Raw genomic sequence first — 22,269 nt, forward strand, 5'->3', positions numbered from 1 at the left:
TCGATCCTGTCCTGCCGTTCAATAAAATCTTAGTTGATCCTGTGTCTTATCCATGTTACGTCCTCATTTCCGTAATCCTCTAATTTTCTTGATGTGCAGAATAAATAGTCTAACAATTTAAGATGTGTAGGAAGGCAAATGAAAATGACACGTTTCACCAGGATTTCGTGTTAATTCCTTCTTCTCCGATGCTGCAATACCCAAGAGGACCTTGGTACCGGAAATAGAAATAAAATGAATTCTGATCAATGGAATACATTGTAAAGGTTATAGTAACCTGCCTTGTCTGTCCAGGTATCGTAACGAGTATTCTACATGTTTATTTCGGACTGGGTTCATTTCCAACAGTTTTATTTAATCCCAGGCAGCAGACCGTCCCAGAGAGAATGTCAGTATCACGCCATCACGCACCGATATGTTTCCGTGTGATTTATATCAGACGTACTTTGAACAATGGACGAGGGGATGGTGGCTGCACATTTTTTTTCATAAAGCCGGTACTTTCTCTTTGAGGATTTAAACGGATAAATGAATGACTGAGCCTCGGGAGAACAGCCTCACCCCTCCCTTGGCGCACTCGGCACATCCTCCTCATCCACCCCATTGTCCACATCACGTGCCAGCCCCAACGTGCTCGCAGCTCGCTCCGCGCAAAGTAGGCGGGGCGAATAAACGCCACCAACCGAAATACCCCCGCTGAATGATGGGAATTGTAGTCCAAGTGTTTTTTTTGCGTGGTTCAAATCGTGTTGCATCCCAATGGTGTCCGTTGGAAAGCTAAAACTACGTTTCCCATCTACCCCCTGTGCTGGGTATCACACACGTGAGTTTGACGCCTTGAGCTCGAGCGCTGAGCTTCTCGGTAGGTCTCAGTCAGTGAGTGGAAGAGAGTGTGTCCGCCATTTACAGTTGGGAAGAAGAGTGTGTGTATCTCTGATCTGACAGGCGGGATAGGCACCCATCTTCGCCCCCCCTTCTTACGTGGGGGGCCCGGGCTCGAACTTATACCATTTGTAAGAAGTGGACTATTGGCGATTTTCTTTTGTTGAAAAATCGGTTCCAGTGGTAGAGAGGAAGAAGCCGGGATGTTACGTATGTGGAAGGGACCGCAGTGAGAGCCTCTCCCCGGGCAGCTTGATCTTGCCCTGTGGTTTCTATTGTTGCTCCCAGGCCGTTCCTGAGCGGCAGTGTGGACGGTCTTTTCTTGTCATCATCATTTGTTGACTTTTTAAGAAAAGCTCGACAGATTCATCGCATCCATTTTGAAAGCTTTGGAACCAGAGCCTTTACGGACATCGACGGAACGGTTGTGGCGCTGTACATCATCGATGTTTTAAAAAAAAGTCTCCACATATTCGCTGTATCCGTGGGGCTGTTCTGCTGTTGAGAGAACTATACAGGTCGTTACTTTGATTGTGCGTTTTTTTGGAGGAGGAACAAGTTAAAAAATAATTTCTGGACCTTAAATTGAGGAAAAAAGGAACTATTTTCGCTGTTTTCACTGACAGTCTTCTCTTTTCCATTTTAAATTCCTTTACTCTCCTGAGAAATTGAGACTGAATGAAAGCGGTTTCGGATTTTTAAATTAAGGATGGACGGATCACATCAGATGGTCCATGTTTATCACGCTGCATTGCAACTGACTGAGGTGGACAGTATTTTTTGTCTCTTTTTTAAAGGAACGTCAGTGTTCCGGGGATCCGACCCTTTGCACAAAAATAGTATGGAATTATTTTGTATTTAAAAAAAAATTGGTTTGCAATCGTCTCCTTGTAGTTAACTTAAAAAGATTGCATTTCCCTTGCGTTGAAATTTTGGGTTAGAGAGGAACCACTGCATTTTGTTTTGTTTTGAAGCCGATTGCCAATCGGTTTTCTTGTGGCAATGTCAGAAAGCGCAGACAAAATTGGTTCATTATTGCGTCCTCCTAAAAATGGTACCAATTCCAGTTCTGATACTACAATAGGAGAACGTCTTGGAGTAAGTATGAGAAAAAAGGAAGAGTTCAACGCCCTCAGGAGGCGGAGGCATACAATGGACAAGGACAGCAAAGCAGAGCACCAACGTTTTATTAGGAGGAGTGTGATCTGCGATTCCAACGTAACCGCATTGGACCACTTGCCCAGTAAGACCAGCATTATCGTTTCTCCGCCTGAATCGGACAATGCAACCATATTAATAAGCGGTGTCACCAATAATAGCGAAGCACCGCCTCCAGTACAGACAACTCCCGTTGACCCAGTGTCTACTGCAGTTCCTGTAATTGGCGAAGACAAATGCGAAAATTGCACTGATGGCAGTGCGAAAGATGGAAACAGGGTCGCAGGTATTGGCGATGAACCATCTCGGCCCCCTATCCGTTCGCCCGATGTCTACGTTTGCAGTCATGCTGTGAGTACATCTGGCAGCATCATCAGCAAAGACAGAAAAAAACAAAAAGCTGTTCCAATCAAGGAGGAGGTCGAGTCGAAAGTCAGCGAAGAGGACAGTGCGGAGAACCGAGAGGCGGAGGAGGCAAGGAATCTCGAGAGGAAGGCGCAGGAGGATAATGAAGAAATAGAGACAAAGGCTGTGGCAACTTCCCCTGATGGGAGGTTTTTGAAGTTTGACATAGAAATTGGGAGAGGATCTTTCAAAACTGTCTATAAGGGTCTAGACACGGAAACAACTGTTGAAGTAGCTTGGTGTGAATTGCAGGTAAATTTCATGCTTCCGCGGGAGGTCCAGTTTGGAATAATTAAGATCGTCCTCTTTATATTTCATGTTACATCAGCGTTGACTCTGAGTGAGGGAAACCTAGCAGTACCAAAGATGGTGTCAAATTTTACTTGAGACTCAAACTGGGGTTGATTGACAATGATCCTTGCCGCATTGAAGCATAATTTGAAAAAGAGGAAGTTTGGCTTTTTTTAAATGTATTTATATTTACTAAAAAGGCTAATTGCTTTTCTTGACCTGACCTTTCACTTTTGCCTTGCTCAGGTTTTGTTTTAATAATGGCTATCTATAATTTCTCTGTGTAAACCTAGATAGTGGACATTGGCAGTTTTGACTATGGCTGATGCATTAATATTGGATGACTAAAGAATTTTAATAGGGATTAGCAAATTCTCAGCTGAATTGGGAGTTTTTTGTACTACATTGTTGAGTGTTTGGGTTTTTGGGCTTCTACCATCACCATTACCTAAATCAGCTAATGTGGGACAGAGTGAATACTGAATTGGGGACCTTCATAAATTGATGCTTTGTACAAATTTTTTTTGTGATGTCTAAAATGTTGACTTTCAGTAAACATATCTGATCATTAATTATTGTGCAGCACTGTAGTTATTCAAGAGACTGTAGTGAATACCTTGTCTGTGTATTTGCATATTTCTATTAATGCATGTTATCATCCTGAAAGGTTAATGATGCTGTTTTCTTTGAAATTTTAGTTTAATGCAAGAAATGTCTGCTAGTTTGTGTAGATATTTGCATTAAAGTCACACAATTGTGACATTTAATGTCACACAATCAACAAAGTGACCAGATAATTTGTTTTAATGATATTAATTGAGGGATTGATACCTAGCAGAACTTCAGATGTATCCCCTGCTCTTAGAGTTATGTCTGAGGATTTGTTATGAAGATGGGCATGAATATGACAGCATTTGATTTGGCTGTATCTCTCACAGTGCAGTGCTGCCTTTGCAGTGACTCATGTAAGTGATGGATACAGTGGAAGTTCAAAAATGCAAGAAGAATTTATATGTGAAGATATCACTGAACTTCTGTGTCTTCTATTTAACTTATGAACGGGTGGTGATAGAAGGGAATGCTTACAGCTGGAAGGGCAACAATTGAGGTTAAGAGGAGAATATTTACTTGCAGCATGGGCTGGAAAAGGATAAGGCCAGGATGGGAGTAGGGGTAGAAGGAGTCAGGGAATTATGTGTAGATTATTGCTTTCACCTGGCTGAAGACATGGGGAAGGTCGTTGATATTGGCCAACTGCTTCCAGAAAGGCTGGGGGTGACTTCTTGCTCTTGTGGCCTACAAAGGGTGCTAACAAAATCACCTACCTTGGAAAGCTTCTTGGTTCTGTATCCCTTTCATTGCTAGCTTTTCAGAGCTCCAGGGAAACTTGAATAGCAGCAATGAAGTTTGAAGTAGGCTCCAAAATATTTAATTATTCATAACTTTCAATCCAGTTTCAATTTCAACTTCTCTTGCAATGTCAGTTTTGAAAGTTCTCATGACATGTTAGTGTGACTTGGAGATTTATTCCAGACATGCATAGCAATTTTTTTCTGGTTAAATAGTATCAATTTGAGTTGTTAATCTTACCTTCCCCTTTACACCATTGCTGCCTGACCCACTAAATATTTCATGTATTTTCTACTTCCAGTGATTTGTTTGTAATATGCAAAGGTTGTTGTTTGAATTATTGTGGGTTTTATATTTTTGTGCTTTATGCATTAATGTTGTAAGTAAATAGTTATGTTCAGGGTGCTACATTTTAAATTGATCTTATTTTCCCAAAGACTGTTCACTATTCATAAAAATGATTTTTGTGCAGAATGTTGGCTGGCAATTTAGCAGTATTAAAATGATTACCCAAAAATGGCTACAAAGTTTGAATGTGAGGCCATTGTCAAAATTTGTAATGTTAAATTTAATTTGCTACTCAGAAAATGAAGCTATTTATGTTCATAGACTTAAAATATCTTGGGCATGGGCTGATGTTTGGACTACAGGTGTTTGTGGCTGTTGTCACCCAAACTGAAAATTAATTTGGAAATATCATCCTTACTTCGTGATCATTGAATCTCAATCCAGGAGCTTCCTTCTTAGAACACTGTGCTGGTACTCAACTAACAAAAGACTGTGGTGTTTTCAAGGGACTCAGCACAACCCTAAGGGCTAAAAATGTTAGAATTGCCAGTGATGCTACTTGCAAAATGAATAATAAGATATTAGATTCATTTTGTATACCCATGCTGTGTTTCTTGTAATTTTCATACTTTCATCAAATTTCCTATGCTCCAAAGAATAAAAGACCCAGCCTAGCTAATCTCGCTTCATAACTAAAATTTTGCAAGCCGGCAACATCCTCGTAAATCTCCTCTGCACCCTCTAGTGGTATCATATTCATCCTGTAAAGTGGTGACCAGAACTCTACACATTTCTCTAGCTATGTCCTCCCTGCTAGTCTGTGCCTCAGCCAGTAAAGCCAAGTATCCTGTATGCCATCGAAACTACTTTATCCATCTCTCCTGTGTCTCTAAGGATTTGTGGATGTGCACTTGGAATCCCTATGTTCCTCTGAAAATAACAAAAAAAAAAATTGCAGATACTGGAAATATGAAATTGCTGCAAACATTCAATGGGTCAGGCAGTCTCTGAAAAAAGAAGTAATGTTCTAGGTTGAAGGTGTTTCATTGAAATGGCAAAGTGAGAAAACAACTTGAAGAGAGTGCAGGGGATGATGGATGGATTGGACAAAAGGAATATCTCTGATAGGGTGAAGCTGGTGTTGCCATGGTGATAAACTTTTGATGAAGCCATCTGATCAGTAGGTTAATGAAGACAGAGAACCCAAACAAAGGGAAGGTGAAAGCTGTAGCAAGTGTGCAGCAGGTCAGGCCATGCAAGTAAAATGAGAAAAATTATGTCAAATTACAGGTGGTTGTCCTGCATTGGAACTAGTCAGTTCTGATACAAAGAGAAAATGAGTTGCTTAAAGTTTCTGAATTCATTATTGAGTTTGGAATGCTAAGATATATCCAGATGGAAGATGTGGTATTGTTCCTTGAGCACCTGGTGGTCCTTGTTAAAACAGTGAAGGGGGTTACAGACAGGAGTTGGATGGAGAATTAAAGTGGCAGGCAGCAGGAAGCTCAGGATCACTCCTGTGGACTGAACATAGCTGCTCTCCAAAGTGGGGTCACCCCCCCTCCTCCCAATCTGCATTTGGTTTCTCGAACATGGAGGAGACAATATTGTGAGCATCAAATGCAGCTTGCTGGTTTGGAGGTGCAAGTGAATCACTGCTTAATCTAAAAGGATTGTTTGGGGTTCCTGGATAGTGGAAAGAGTAAAGGTAAAAGGACGTGTTGCATCTTTTGTGGTTGCATAAGAAAATGCAATGAGAAGTGGAATTGGAAGAATGTAACAAGGAATTTCGAAAGAAGTGGTCCCTTTGGAAAGATGTGTCTGGTGGTGACACCTCACTGGTGATGGGCATTGTGAAGGATATTCCATTGAATGTAGATGTTGGTGGGATGGAAAGTCAGGACCTGAGGAACTCTATCATAACTATCTGTCCTGGAGGAAAAGGGGTGAATGTAGAGATGCAGAAAATAAATAAGATAACAAGGGTTCAGTCAACAATGGTATTGGGGAAGCCATGGTTCAGCAAGAAGGTAAACAACTGAGGCATGAGTGGGAAGTCACATTGGTTTAGATGGTGTCCTTGCAGGAGCTATGTTTGGAGGAAGAGTAGTTGAGATAGCGGTTTAAAAAAAAATCTTTGGGCTTGTAATTGATATTTGTTGCTAATTTATCCTCTTGGAAATATCCAGGAAATGAGTAAGTGGAGGACCATGTGAAGGTGAGAAGGTTGGAACATGACAGCAAAAGTAATGAAATTTTAGAGTTCTGTAAAAGTGCAGGAAGCAGCACCAATACAATCATCACTGTACCAGAAGTGTTGATAGAGGGAGCCCCAAGCAGGCCTGAACTGAGGTCTGTTCTGTGTATCATGCAATAATAGCTTGGGCCCATTGCTATACCTTTTTAATCTGGAGAAATTGAGGAGAGTTGAAGTTGTTGTTCAGTTTGAGATCAAATTCAGCCAAGCAAATGAGTGTGTTGGTTGAGAGGAAGAAGTTGAAACTCTTCAGGGAAGAAGTACAGAGCACTTCTAATGTAGGGATGGAAAATGTAGAGGCATTATATGTCTCTGGTAAAATGAGCTGGTTGGGATGAGAGCATTGGAAACTGTTGAAGTATGGAGGGTACTTTGTCTCCCCTAACTCAGCCTCTTATTGAACTATCAACCAACAGGTTATCACCATGGCAACCTTAACCTTGCCATATCAGAGAGATTCTTTTCATTCTAACCATCTGTCTCCCACCACACTTAACTAGTTTTATCAGTTTTGGTGAGGGATCTCTGATCTGAAACAATAACTTTCTCTTTCCGTGAATGTTGTCTGGCTTGCTGGATGTTTCCAGCACTTTGTTTCTATCCCTATGTTCCTTTGCATCGAGAGGTGACCTGCCATGTATTGTACATCTTTCCCTTTATTTCTTTTTCCATATGCAGTGTTCTTTCATGGATTAAACTTTATTTATGACTTCATCTACTGCACCAGTATGTTATCTTCTACTGCTTACTATTTTCTTCATCCAGAAGGGCAATTTTAGTATCTTTAATTATCGACAAATCAGTGAATCTATTTTGTATAGTCTTCCTCTTCCCTAAACTTCTGTCAACTATTAACCAATTTGAACAATTTTCCATTCAAGGTGCTTTTACTTTCATAATTGGTCTCCCATGTGGGATCTTGTCAAATGTCTTGCTAAAATCCAGACATAAAATGTAGACAACTCATGAAGTGGTCTATCTTCATCCATTCCTTTTGTAACCTTTTCAAAAAAAAATTGTTAATGTGAGTTTAGTACCTTTTGCTTATCAGATGCATACCATCCTTGATTAAACTGTGTCGTTATAAGTGATTTGTACCATTCAATTTTTTCCTATATTTTTCCTAACACTATTAGACTGATTATAATTGCTCCTTCAATCCCTTTCTTGACTTTTTAAACATAATACTACAAATGTAATATTTGTGCAGCCTACCAACAATTCTTTAGCCGCAGAGTATTAGAAATCAAGGTCTGTCTATTTTCTCTTTTAACAGCCTGGTATATGCTTCTGTAAATTAAAATGGGGGGGACAAAAAACTGATACTGGAAATTGAATCAAGGGTCTTTAACTTGAAACATTAATTTTGTTTCTCTTTCTAGAGGTGCTGCCTGACTTTGAGTGTTTCCAACAATTTGTTTATGATGAAGTGAACTTGGACATTCTTAAAGGTGCTAGATGATATTTCACATTTTCAATTTCATTGTTTTTGTTTCCCTTCTGTTCCCACCTCCACTCCACTTGTGAAGACTTTTTCCAAAAAAAACCTATTCTACCTCTCAATTTGGGCTAATGTTTTGAATTTTAATAAATCCTTACTCTTTATCCTCTTTTCCTTTTATCTACTTGTGTAACCAATATTTGGGCAGTTCTTGATTTTTGTTTTTAGATTTACTAATTTTTTTCATGTACCCTTTATCTTCCCAATCTTCTTTCTCTATTTTAAAACTCCACTTTTAGTCGAGATCTCGACCTGAATTGTCAACTGTTTATTTCACTCCATAGATGCTGCCTGATGAGTTGAGTTCCTCTAGCATTTTGTGTGTTGCTCCAGATTCCAGCATCTGCAGAATCTCTTGCATCTACTTATTTAGATTTGTTGTTTCTTTCTATGTTCCAGCTTTTCTTTTGGCTTATTCCATCTTGTATGCTCCTGAACATCCAAGGGATTGGTGACTAGGAGAGATCTTGTGAGTTCTTGTATTGAGAACTCTACCATTTTTCTCAATTGGAGCATATTTGTTCTGAATATTCTATTTCTTGTGTATTCCATTGCTGTGATGGTGATTTACCTTAGTTGTTTTTATCCACTTTTGTGAAGTCATACCTTTATCCTTGCTCTGAAATTGAAATTTCGCTTCTGACCTATCTTTATCTTTTCTCATAAGCATGCGAAATGTAACCAACTTGTGATTACTACCTCGAATGCTTTCCCACTGCTGCTCTGACCTACCCAACTTAATTAAATGAAAATAAAGTGTGACTTTTCTTTAAGTTGAAGGACTGATTTAATAAGTACAACATCATTATGATGTAATCCTCCATATTATTTTGTCTAGCCCCTTTAATCTCACAATGTTTTGTTGCTGTTAAATATTGGTTGAGTGCAGGAAAATAATCAGCTTTTCCAAACTTCTGGTTATTAAATAAAAAGACTGACCGAGTGCACTGGTTTGTGGATAGAAATTCATTCGTGGTTGCACATGCTAAGTGTCTGATGTAGTAATGTATGTGTGTTATACTCCATTTAAGAAATGGATCTAAATTTCAAAGCAAAGTACAATATGCATTTTATATACTTTCGCACACTACAAAGATAAGAAATTGAAGAATTTGCCATTCACTTTCAAATCAGGTCAGCTTTCCATTGAAATCTTTGATCTGGTCTTTAAATTCTACTAATTGCTCGATTCTCACATTTCTTCAGTGTTTAAATACATATCAACCTCAGTGTTGACTGTACTCAGTGATTGAATATCCTTGATCAACTGGGGTTGAGAAATCCAGATTTATAGCCCTTCACGTCAAGCTTTGCTGCATCTTAGTCCGAAATGGCTAACGTTAGATTGTGGATGCTGGAATCTGGAGCAAAAAACAAACTGCTGGAGGAACTCAGCGGGTGAGACAACATTTGTGGAGGCAGAGGGAGAGTCAATGATTCCGCTTGAGACCCTGTATCTGAGAGTATAGAAGGGAGATAGCCAGTAGAAAGACATAAGGAGGTAGGGTGATTCGGGAGCTGGCAGGTGATTCCATCTGTATATCACCCACACGCTTAACCCACTGGGTCTCCTATCCCTTCCCCCATTGGTTCCACATCACCTTCCTTACTTACCAGATTCCAGAAACTGCAGCCCTTTGTCTCCATTAATCATTTTCCAGTCTCTGTTTCTACCCCCACCCATCTGTCCCCCACCTGGCACAATCTGCCCACCATCCCCCTCCTTGCCTGGTTCCACCTATTGCTTGCCAGCTCCTGCCTTGCTCCTGCCCCTCACCTTTTTATACTGACTATTTCCTCTCTACACATCTCCCAACCCCCCAAGATGATGAAAGGGTGTAATGCCCTGGGGGAGTGCGCAGGTGGGGGCACGAGTGGCAATGGTGCTACAATTTTTTTAAACAATTAACACTACTGAATGTTTGACCATATAACAGTTCTGTACTTTCTTTTTGTATATATATTTTGTTATGACTAAAGTTTATTTTTGAAATAAAACAAAATCTCTGCTTCAACAGATGCTGCCTGACCCACTGAATTCATCCAGTAGTTTTGTTTTGCCCGAATTGGCAGTCCTCTTTTCTGTTTGCTGCCACCTTGTCCACTCATTTAACTTTCTCTTTGCAACTTTCTTTGAGGCTTTATCTAGTACCTTTTGAAGATGCATATATTCTAGATGCATGGGTTCCTTCTTGTCTATTCTGTTAGCTTTGACCTCATTGAAATATTAATTGTTATATATTTGAAACTTGGCTCTTAACATCTTCTACTCAGTTTCTTTAGGTGAGCAATAATTTGAAAAAAAAATGCTCTATTACATAATTGGCATGAGATGTACAGGAGCAGGCTGGATACTTAAACATTGTTAAACTTGTTATTTCCTTAAGGAAGCCAATAGTCCAGGCATTCTTTAAATTGTACAATTGAGACTGGTTAGTGCACAGGAATTGCCGTTACAAACCCACTTAATACCATTCTGCCATAGTATGTTGCATTCTTTGTGCTGCTGACTTCATTGTTTTGTAAATTTTTTTGAATTATCTATTTGGAATTCTTTCAAGTGTCCTAAGTAAACTGATTTGGAAAGGACATTAATGCTTCAGGGATAGTGGTAATGGAAGTAGTTGGGTAATTCTTTTTGGCTAGTGAAAAATGGATGAAGAATGTACAACATCAGAAGATATTTGCAATAATTGGATTGGCTGAGGAAATTCAGTATTTTCACCTTGCTGCATGTCTTAAAAGATGCAACTGCACTAGTTAAGGTGGTGATGTCCTATTATATAGACCTCTTTATTGTTTGTGCATTTTGCAGACAATTAATGTGTATTGAGAAAGCAATTCTGTGCTGTAATAAAATGCGTAATTGATGTCCCATTTGAGGTTTATGGATCATTGCTCATTTGTGTTTTTTAATTTGAAGCAAGTATTCTTAATCCTGTGCTTCAAAACCTATTTCTCTAAACCTGGGCTGCTAACGTCAGTTGATCTTTTTCATGAAGACGACTGACAAACAATGGTTTTGTGAACATTTGAAAGGAAATGGAAAGTCTTTTTATTTAAAGATCTAGAGCTAAACTGAAGGGAATTTGGTTTATATTTTGAGTTTTGTGATTGTTTTCCAACTGTCTCTTAGCTTGTTTAATGGTGTGTTGTGGAATTGAGTTAATTTCTGCTGGTTTACAGGATATTCTATAAAATCCGATTGAAAACCAGTGAAGATCAGTGAGGCACAGAAAAATATAATAGTATACCGTTTAACTATATTCATTGGATAAATTGAGCGTAAACTAGAATATTTTGGGCTTTGGCTGGATATGACTTACAATTTTGTGATGTTTCACCATCTGGCCTAAAGAGAAATGTTGTCTAAATTAAATGTTGGACAATGATAAGTGGAATTCTAGTCACAGGAACTTCAATTCATACCACTTTTTGGGAATGAACTTTCCAGTTTATCTTGTTGGAATCACATGCAGACAAAGCAACTGGGCGAATAACCTCACGTTCAGGATAAATTGAGGCAATAGTTCATTAGAAATCTTTCTGTGTTAGATTGTCAACCTTGTCAGCTATGAAATACTAAGAGAAGATTGGAAATCTAGCTGGCCCAATTAAAAAGGGCAAACTAAAATGAGCAGTCTGGAGAGAAGGGAAAAGGAGACAGAAATTTGCCTCCAGTTTCAGAAAGTTTATATCGAGCACCCTAAATGTGAGTGTGTGACGTGCATTGTTTTGACAAGTGCTTCAGTGTTGGTAATGAATTATAAGCATTGTTCACCGTTATTTATGAAATAAATTAGCTTGGGGTTTATACTTGGTCTTTTCAGTGTTTTTCAGTCTGCCATTTGGAAGATTAGAAAGATGAATGTGATTTTGAAGTATCCATAACAAAGATTTTCGTTGATATTGTATAAGGTATTGCACAGAAAAGATAAATCACTGATCATTGGTGTACAAGGGCCTGCTTACTGGTGAGCAAGTGATGCTGGATCCAAAATGACAGTGTAATGGAGACATGAGACTGCGGATGCTGAAATCTGGAACAAAGTCTCTGGAGGAACTCAGTGGGTCAGGCAGCATCTGTGGAGGCAGAGATGGGTTGATGTTTTGGGTGGAGGCTGCATCAGGAATGAATTCCTCCCAGCAGTTTTTTTTGACACAGTGAACAGTGTTCTCCTTCCCTGACTTATTGGGGCAGTTTGGAGAAGAGACATGAACCTCACATCTATTGTCAAACAAGTTGAGGTTTTGAAGAAAGATGGAGATGCAACCATTCTAACCAACTGCCTTTAACAAATATTTCTGGACTAACTGTAAGGCCTGCTGGGTTTACTCAATTGAGAGCTCAAGTTAAAACTGGTCAACACTTGAAAAAAAGATTCTTTAAATGCTATGGATTAGTGTTTGGGCAAGGTCATGGAGATGAAAATAACACACAAGGAAGGAATTTAAGTTTGTATTTTGGGTGAATTAAAATTAGATTACCTTTATTTTTATCTATCATTATGTTGCTAAGCAAGTTGGATACTAATTCTACGAAATGATGTTTGTGCAATATTCTTAAGTAGTTGGTATGTTTATTTTTATTCGGGGGTGCCCATGGAAGTTGGTGCCCACCCTATAAGAACCGTTTATTAGGGTGCTAATAAAAACATTTTGGCAATTCAGATAACATAATTTGGAAATGGTTCTTAAGCAATTACAATCAATGCAATTACAGTTATGCAATCGATCACTTTGGTGTCCAGCATGAAAGACAATAATCTGACAAATTGCTCCCATTATGCTGGTGGGAAGAGACTTCTTGGATTCACACACAGTAATGAAGGATTGGCAATGTTTCTAAGTAGATGGTGTGTGATTTGGTGAGAAACCGTAGTTGGTGGTATCCCATTTGCCTGCTACCTTAGCTTTCCATGGTGGTAAAGGTTGCAGGTTTGGGAGTGCTGTTGGAGTTATTTAGACAAGCAACTCCAGTGCATTTTATGCACTGTGCATATTGCAGCCATGGTTTTGCATGGAAGTTGTGAATGTTTAGGGTGGTGGGTCAGACCTAATTGAGCAAGCTGGTTTGTCATGGATGGTGTTCGCTTTGGATTGTTTTTGGTGTGAACTGTTGATATCTTTGCTGCAGACTGGTAAATCTTAGGTGTAATGGATTATAGCTAATAAAGCAAAACTAATATTAATATTATCAGCACTGGCCATTAATAATTATTGCTGCCTTTTAGCTAGACCACAGTTCCCACCCTGTCCTATGTGATTTCCCCTCATGGAGTAGTACCAGAGAATACAGGGGATCTGTGAGGTTTTAATGATATTGGGTAATTTTGTTTCAAAATTCATTAAATCAAAATAAAGATATACTTGCTGTGTTAGCTGCCCCAGCTGTAGGCTGCTGATGCCCCAGCTCCTTAAAGAGAGTAACATAATATCATTAAGTTTCTTTTGGGTTGGTGGGGGGGGGGTCGGTGCTGGGTGTATATTTTGCCAAGTATTACAGAGGGTGGCTTTTACACAATAAGTTTGGGAATCATTTGGGTTTTGTGCTTTAACATTCCAAAGGCATTGGTAGGTGGCGTTGCGATCACAGGATTTTATGTCTGACTTTGCATTAGCAGTGCTAATTTAGAAAAATCAACCATGCTCAAGATGATTTGAGGATGAAATCCCATTTTTTGAAGTGTAGTCACAGTAGGCAGCTAATTTGTGCATGAAGCGCTCAGAAATGGCAATGGATAAGTTGTTTTAGTGATGTTGATTGGAGCATAGGTTCTTAAGTTCCAGGTATTTGTGCAACTGTTGCATTGAAAGGGCTGTTGGAAAACATCTTTAAATCAGGAAAATGTATATCAGAGTTTATGTAAATAGTTTTCAAAGATTGCCTTTTTCATTTTTGGAACCAGTTTTCTTTGTTACAAGCAACCTGAGAGTCCCAGTCAAGGGTTAACTGAAATTCTAAGAGGGTGCAGAGGAGATTTACCAGGATACTGCCTGGATTGGAGAGCATGTCCTATGAGGATAGGTTGAGCGAGCTAGGGCTTTTCTCTTTGGAGAGGAGGAGGATGAGAGATGACTTGATAGAGGTGTACAAGATGCTAAGAGGCATAGATCAAGTGGACAGTCGGAGACTTTTTACTAGGGTGAAAATGGCTCACGTGAAGGGGCATAATTTTAAGGTAATTGGAGGAAGGTACGGGGGAATGTAAGAGGCAAGTTTTTTTTACACAGCACGGTGGGTGTGTGGAATGCACTGCTGGCAGAGGTGGTGGAGGCAGATACATTAGGGACATTTAAGAGACTCTTAGCCACATGAATGATAGAGAAATGGATGGCTATGTGGGAGGGAAGGGTTGGATAGATTTCAGCACAACATTGTGGGCCGAAGGACCTGTACTGTGATGTAATGTTCTATGTTCTAAACTGGAATTTTGAAGTTATAACATTTGGCAGGGAAGGTAGCATCATTGAGGGGAGAAACAGTTGCCATTTCAGGTTAATAGTGAAAGTGAGTGGTGTTGAAAGAGAAGTTGTTCAATGTAAGAACAAGTTCAGCCAAGTGAGGGAGAATGATGGTGGAAGGAAACTAGGAAGACTTTCCTTGAAGGCTTCTGTTCAAGGAAAAATTGAAGGGCTCTTGGATCATCCTCGTGAGGGATAGAGGCAAAGAAGGATGTAAATCTGATCTTTGCATGAAGCTACTGTATTTATTTGTACTTCACAGTGCAACTGACATATACCAGGCTTGCAGAAAATCCTTCAACTGCACTTGCTTTGTCCAAATACCAACACGCTCCCCACCTCCCCAACTCTGTACTGCTTGCTTCTGCCTCCTCCCCAATTTTCACAAGCAGGACTGTCCTTGTAGATCCATTGTTCTTGCTTTTGCCTGACAATTTAATCTTACCCTGGCTTTTCTTTCTCCCCTTGTCCAGACCTTTCCCACTTCTATCCATAATACCTGTGATGCTGTCTGTCATTTTGACAACTTCCTGTTCCCAATAGATTTCAATTGTTCTATACTCCATCCTTGTCAGCAGTAAGTGTCAGTCATGCAAAATTTAGATTTTGTGTTTATTTTGCTGTACATATGCCACTTGTAGCTTTCAAAATGTTTATAGGCTTCTAACCAATCCCTTTAGTTTGTGGAAGTGATGGTTGGTGGCATGGAGATGGTGAAAAAGGCTGGAAGACTAAAAGTGTATGTGAAAGTGGGGCAGAATGGAAATGTTTGTGATTGGATGAGGGAAAATGATGTTGTCAAAGAAATAAAATGTAGTTTTGCTTAACACGAATAAAATTTGAAAAATGTTCTTGAATTGAACATGGCATGGCAATGAGGCTAACAATAATTATGGAAAAAGAGGCATTTGTTAGCAACACCATTGAAATGTTAAGGGTGTTCAAGTTGGGGAATAGTAAGCCACACATGGAGTGAAATATTTCTTTGGTCTCAGAAGAGTGCTCCTTGCTTGTCTGTCATTGGTCACATCAGATAACTATAGTCCAGTTGAAGAAATGTTGCCAGTTGTTAATTCAAAGCAATTTGTACTATGGACTATTCCCAAAAGTATCTTCCTTCAGTCGAGAGAAAGGAAGCTTTTATGTTAGTAGTCCACACTGAAATTGAGCTTTGGTACCAGAAGGCCAGTATTTGTTTTACTGCACCCATTTTCCTAAAATTAAGTTTTCTATATGGTGTCAACTCGCACTTGATTCAATGGATTATCAGTCATCTAAAACTCAGATCCTATTGATCTAATGCATTTGAGCAATGCTATTTTCTTATTTAGTTTAATGCTTTGAGTAAAATGTATGCAGTTTGTAAATGGCTACACAAAAGCTGTTTGCTCGGCTTTGTTTTGCTGGCCTCATAATTTACACAACCTTGTTGCATTACATTTCTTGCACTGAGATGAAGCAATAATTTAAAGTCTTAAGTTTTCAATGGATTGTAGATTGAGCAGAAAGTCTTCAATTTAGAATGCATTTTTTTTTTGCATTTTGTTTGTTTTATAGTTTGCAAAGAGCAGATGTCTTTGGTCCTTTATTCTTCCATCAATTTAGTGGACCTCAGTGATCTTTTTCCTTGAAAATAAGAGGAGGCTAGGCCAAATGTGTCTGTTTCCTGATGCACTGGCAATTGGTATTTAAAGCAGATTTTCACTTTAAATTTATAGACTGAAAGACACTGGAACTCATCTGCTTGTTTGGGTGGTTTGGTGACCAGCAATAACTTTTCCACCATTGATCTTGTAGCTTTTTTTCAGGTGGTTGAAGTACACAGTGGTATATTTTAAGTAAAGAAAATTATGAGTCCTGTCTATGTAACAGAAGGTGAAGGAGAAACTTTTTAAGCATGCCCCCAGCTCTCTCAGACAATTAAATATGAAATCTCATACTTACCAATATTTCTGTTTCTCCATTTGTCATAGTCCATGCAGTTCCCTCCCACGTCTTTGGCACCAAAAGGCTAACTATGATCTAAGACTTTTAATCGTCACTTTTCCGATGCACTTAGCCAGCCAGCCCTTTGCTCTAGAACTCTTTATTACTGCTTTTCATATTTTGACCATGTATCCCAGCCCTGACCCTCTACTCTCTCCTCCACTACTGTTCCAAATTTGAGATTCCTCTGTATTCACTCACCCTCCATATGTATCCCCAAGGTCAAGTCCCACCACCATTGCCACCTTTTGATAGTCACAATACAATTTAGGCCCTGGAACCCACTCCCATGACTGTGCCACCCAAAGATGTGCTATTTTTGAAAGTGGATTAAATTGGATTGCAAGCTACCTTCCTGCATCTTTCCTTCAAGGCTGCAATTCTGTTTAGTATGTCCTGCATGCTTTGAAAAGCTGTAACATTTAAGTGCATATTCTATCAAATGTGTTATAATTTCCATGAATCATATCACATTTGATACTTTAATTAAAATACAGTTCCACATTATCAGAAACACTGAGTTATTAGAGATAATGTTATCTAGTATGAGATATTGTATCCTTTATTTCAGTGTGAGCAAGGCCACAAAAGATTTGCTATTAAATCCTCCAATTGGTCTATAATTTTGGTTAAATATAATCCTTTCCCTTTCTGCATGGTTGTTCAGTAAAACAGTGATGGTGAATTTATAATCAAAAATAAGGAGAAAAATCATTGGCAATCTATTTTGCAAAATCACAAAACAAGACTATGAGAAATTGCTAATAAAATGAGAGGGTGAGCAAATTGAATAGCTTAAAATGTGTCAGAAACTTTTGCCTCATTTCTGTCCTAAGCAGGTGAGCCTTATTTTTCAACAGTGGTTCCTGGTTCTAGATTCTTCCACAAGAGGAAATATCTTTTCCACATCCAATTTGTTAAGTCTGCTCAGGATCTTTGTTTCAATAAACTACCCTCTCGCTCTTCTAAACTCCAATGGGTTCAAGCCTAGCCTATCTAACCTTTCTTTGTAAGACAACGTGCCCATTCCAGGTGTTAAAATCAGAAAATTCTGGAAACACTTAGCAGGTCAGATAGCATCTGGAAAGAGAAAGTTGTTTCAGGTTTTGACAAAGAGTCTTTTACCTGAAATATTAACACTTTTTTTTGTGGTAATGTTTCAGGTCAAACACCTTTTGAGCTGTAATGCTGGGGTCACGTGTACTTGAATTAAGCAGTAGATAAAATTTAATATTTTGTGCTTGGTGTCACAAACTGCCAGAGCTATTGGCGGTACTTAGCAGCATCTCCTTCCCCTTTCTGCTGAATCCCTTTGCTGTACAAATTCTTGACTTTGATATCGTGTTATCGCCCTCTGTATGAGTTCAGTCTGTGAGAATACTCTCATTATGCATTGCAATGTGTAATCAATGCATTCCCAAGTGGAGGACAGGTACTCTTCAGTGACATGAAAATGAGCAAAATAAATGATAGAAGTTGCTTTGGTAAATTGTTCCCATTTAAACGGACCCATTTCATTCAGTATATGGAAATTGGATTTTCCCTTCTATAGAATATTCCCTTCTCTTCTAATAGAGGACAAGTAAAGGTAAATTACAACTAAACTTGTGCTTGTTATCAGGGAGGCTAAAGATGCATTGAGCAGCTGGTATTTTTTCCAGTTGATGATTTTCAAGTGGCAGCTGTGAATGGTGAGCTAAGTGACAAAACTAACTAATGCTGGTGACAAAAAGAATTATAGCCAGAACTAAAAGGTATTCTTCAGATAGAATCTTTATCTCGCCTATAGCATTCCATTGAAAGGTGGTAGTTCCAAAGATTTGCGCTACTCCTTGGGATTATAACTTGTTAGCTCCGAGGTCTGTTGCAGCATCAGGTTGCTCTTCTGGATATTTATGCAATCATAAAAATTCCAATGTTATGTATTGTTAATGCTTTGTCAATTTGCCTCAATCAAGTTCACTTGTCCATGAGGTATTTGAGCATAGTACAAGTTGCATTCTGTGCTAGAATTATGTGTGTGCATAGACCATGTTAATTTGAGCTTTGCCCACTTTTACAGTTTGCCAGCTGGGGAAATGGTATAGCTTATCAAGGGAAAGGGGTGTTTCATTGAAAAGGTATAAAAGTGAGTGCCAAAACTGCAAGACATGGGAGCAGAATTAGGTTAATTGACCCATCGAGTCTACTCTGCCATTTGATCATGGCTGATTTTTTCTTTTCCCTCTCAACCCCATTTGCCTGCCTTCTCCCCATAATCTTTGATGCCCTTGCTAATCAAGAACCTATCAACCTCTACTTTAAATATACCCAATGACGTGGCCTCCACAGTCATCTGTGGCAATGAATTCCACAGATTCACCACCCTCTGGCTCAAGAAATTCCTCCTCATCTCTGTTCTAAAGGGACATCCTTCTATTCTGAGGCTGTGCCCTCTGGTCCTAGACTCTCCTGTTACTGGAAACCATCCTCTCCATGTCCACTCTATCCAGACCTTTCAATATTTGGTAGGTTTCAATGAGATTCTCCCCCCCCCCCCCCTCCCCAATCCTTCTAAGCTCCAGCCAAGAGCCATCAAACACTCCTCATAATTAACCCTTTCATTCTCAGGGTCATTCTTGAAAACCTCTTCTGAACCCTCTCCAACGCCAGCACATCCTTCCTTAGATATGAGGCCCAGAACTGCTCACGATACTCCAAATGTGGTCTGACCAATGCGTTATAAAGCCTCAGCATTACATTCTTGCTTTTATATTCTAGTCCTGTTGAAATGAATGCTAACATTGCATTTGCCTTCCTCACTACGACTCAACCTGCAAGTTAACTTTTAGGGAATCCTGCACCAGGACTCTCAAGTCTCTTTGCACCTCTGCTTTCTGAATTTGCTCCCTGTTTAGAAACTCCTTTTATTCCTTCTACTAAAGTGCATGACCATACACTTCCCTATGCTGTATTGCATCTGCCACTTCTTTGCCCATTCTCCCAACCTGTCCAAGTCCTTCTGCAGACTCCCTGCTTCCTCAACACTACGTGCCCCTCCATCTATCTTTGTATCATCCGCAAACTTGGCCACAAAGCTATCAATTCCGTCATCTAGATCATTAACCTATAACGTGAAAAGTAGCGGACCCAACACTGACCCTTGTGGAACACCACTAGTCACCGGCAGCCAATCAGAAAAGGCCCGCTTTATTCCCACTCTTTGCCTTCTGCCAGTCAGCCAATCTTCTATCCATGCTAGTACCTTTCCTGTAATACCATGGGCTCCTGTCTTGTTTAGCAGCCTCCATGTGCGGCACCTTGTAAAAAGTCTTCTGAAAATCCAAGTAAACAACATCCGCTGACTCTCCTTTGTCCTGCCTGTTACTTCTTCCTCAAAGAATTCCAACAGATTTGTCAGGCAAGGTCTCCCCTTATGGAAACCATGCTGACTTTGGCCTTCTATGTGCTTCCAAGTATCCTGAAACTTCATCCTTAATAATGGACTCGAACATCTTACCAACCACTGAAGTCAGGCTAACAGGTGTATAATTTCCTTAATTGCCTCCCTTCCTTAGAGTGGAGTGACTTTAGCGATTTTTTTTTCCCAGTCCTTGCAAACCATTCCTGAATCTAGTGATTCTTGATTATTACCGATGCCTCCACAATCTCATCACCTCTTTCAGAACCCTGGGGTCTTCATCTTGTCCAGGTGACTTATCCACCTTCAGACCTTTCAGCTTCCCAAGCACCTTCTCCGTAGTAATAGTGACTACACTCACTTCTGCCCTCTGACTCTTGAATTTCTGGCGTTTTGCTGGTGTCTTCCACAGTGAAGATTGACACAAAATACTTAGTTCATTTGCCTTTTGTTTCCCATTACTACCTCTCCAGCATCACTTTCCAACAGTCTGATGCTCACTCTTCCTCTTTATATATCTGAAAAAACTTTTGGTATCCTCTTTTTTTTATATATTATTGGCTAGCTTGCCTTCATATTTTATCTTTTCTCCCCATATTGCTTTTTTACTTGCCTTCTGTTAGTTTTTAAAAGCTTCCCAATCCTGTAGCTTCCCACTTTTTTTAACAATATTGTATGCCCTCTTTTGCTTTTGTGCTGTCTTTGACTTCCCTTGTCAGCCAGAGTTGCCTCATCCTCCCTTTTAGAATGCTGCTGCTGCTTTGGGATGAACTGATCCTGTGTCTTCTGAATTACTCCCAAAAACTCCTGCCATTGCTGTTCTACCGTCATCCCTGCTGGGATCCCCCTCCAATCAACTTTGGCCAGTTCCTTTCTCATGTCTCTCATACTAGTCTGCAGTATCAGTGATGTGCTATATATTTCAGTATTTATCCTCTAGATTCACCTGGTTGGACTCTTTGCCTAATTAAAGGCTAAGCATTCAAAAATCATTTCGAACTTCAAATAATCCAGGTTGACATGGCTTTGCTGCAGCTAGGGAATGTGCAGTTTTTGGAACTCCCTCACCAGCATTGCTAGTTTGTCATTTACCTCGCTTTTGTGTGTGGGTATTTTTGTGTACAAGTGTGAATGCTATGCTGCATATTAATGCATTTTTTTTTTAGTGTGAAACACTCAGATCCTGAGGTTGTTCTGGTTCCGATCACAAGACAAGGGAGCAGAAGTAGGCCATTCGGCCCATTGAATCTGCTCCAAGGAAAAGGGGAAAAAGAAATGAGAAATTGGGGGGTGGGGGGGGGCAGGTGAAAAAAAACCCCACACTATTCTAACCCCAATTTCTGGCCTTATCCCCATATCCCTTGATACCCCGACTATTTAGATATATGTCTATCTCATCCTTAAACGCCTCCAATGATCTGGCCTCCACTGCTGTACCTGGCAAGGAATTCCACAAATTCACCACCCTCTGGCTAAAGAAATTTCTCCTCATCTGTTTTAAACCTGTACCCTCTAATTCTAAGATTGTGCCCTCTGGTCCTGGACTCACCCACCAAGGGAAACAGCCTAGCCACATCTACTCTGTCCAGTCCTTTCAACATCTTAAATGTCTCTGAGGTCCCCTCTCATTCTTCTGTACTCCAGTGAGTACAGTCCAAGAACCGACAAACGCTCATCATACGTTAGCCCTTTCATTCCGGGAATCATCCTTGTAAATCCCCTCCGAACCCTCTCCAACATCAGCACATCTTTCCTAAGATATGGGGCCCAAAACTGTGCACAGTATTCCAAATGAGGCCTCACTAGTGCCCCGTAGAGCCTCATCAACACTTCCTTACTTTTATACACTATACCTCTCGAAATGAATGCCAACATAGCATTCGCTTTCTTTACCACCAATCCGACCTGGTGGTTAACCTTTAAGGTATCCTGCATGAGTATCCCCAAGTCCCTTTGTACTTCTGTACTTTGAATTTTCTCTCCTAGATAATAATCTGCCCGCTTATTTCTGTTTCCAAAGTGTACAACTGCACATTTCTCAACATTGAATCTCATCTGCCATTTCCTTGCCCATTCTCCTAAACTATCTAGGTCTCTCTGCAACCTTCCTTTCTCCTCAATACTCTCTACTCTTCCACCTATCTTGGCTTATCTTGGCTTCATCTGCAAACTTAGCCACGAAACCATTTATTCCATCGTCCAAATCGTTACTGTACAAGGTAAAGAGAAGCGGCCCCAACACCGACCCCTGCGGAACACCACTAGTAACCAGTAACCAACCAGAAT

At 39.8% G+C, this 22,269-nt stretch overlaps 2 protein-coding genes across 8 annotated transcripts in view; one reads left to right on the forward strand and one right to left on the reverse strand.

The window, feature by feature from the left end:
* The window catches only part of LOC127578636 (ninjurin-2-like), a 223,742-nt gene that overhangs the window by 184,229 nt on the left and 17,244 nt on the right, over nucleotides 1-22,269 (reverse strand). The gene's annotated exons all lie outside the window — the stretch shown is intronic.
* The window catches only part of wnk1b (WNK lysine deficient protein kinase 1b), a 138,967-nt gene continuing 117,570 nt past the window's right edge, over nucleotides 873-22,269 (forward strand). For 5 of the 6 annotated variants that reach the window (XM_052030827.1, XM_052030823.1, XM_052030825.1 and 2 more), the window contains exon 1: nucleotides 874-2,697. In XM_052030827.1, coding sequence (XP_051886787.1) covers nucleotides 1,885-2,697 — 813 coding nt within the window. In that variant the 5' untranslated portion in view covers nucleotides 874-1,884. Of the gene's footprint in view, nucleotides 2,698-22,269 lie in introns of all 6 variants that reach the window. The other variant, XM_052030822.1, reaches the window with a different exon arrangement.

Source organism: Pristis pectinata, chromosome 15 (genome assembly GCF_009764475.1).
Source record: "Pristis pectinata isolate sPriPec2 chromosome 15, sPriPec2.1.pri, whole genome shotgun sequence".
NCBI lineage: Eukaryota > Metazoa > Chordata > Chondrichthyes > Rhinopristiformes > Pristidae > Pristis > Pristis pectinata.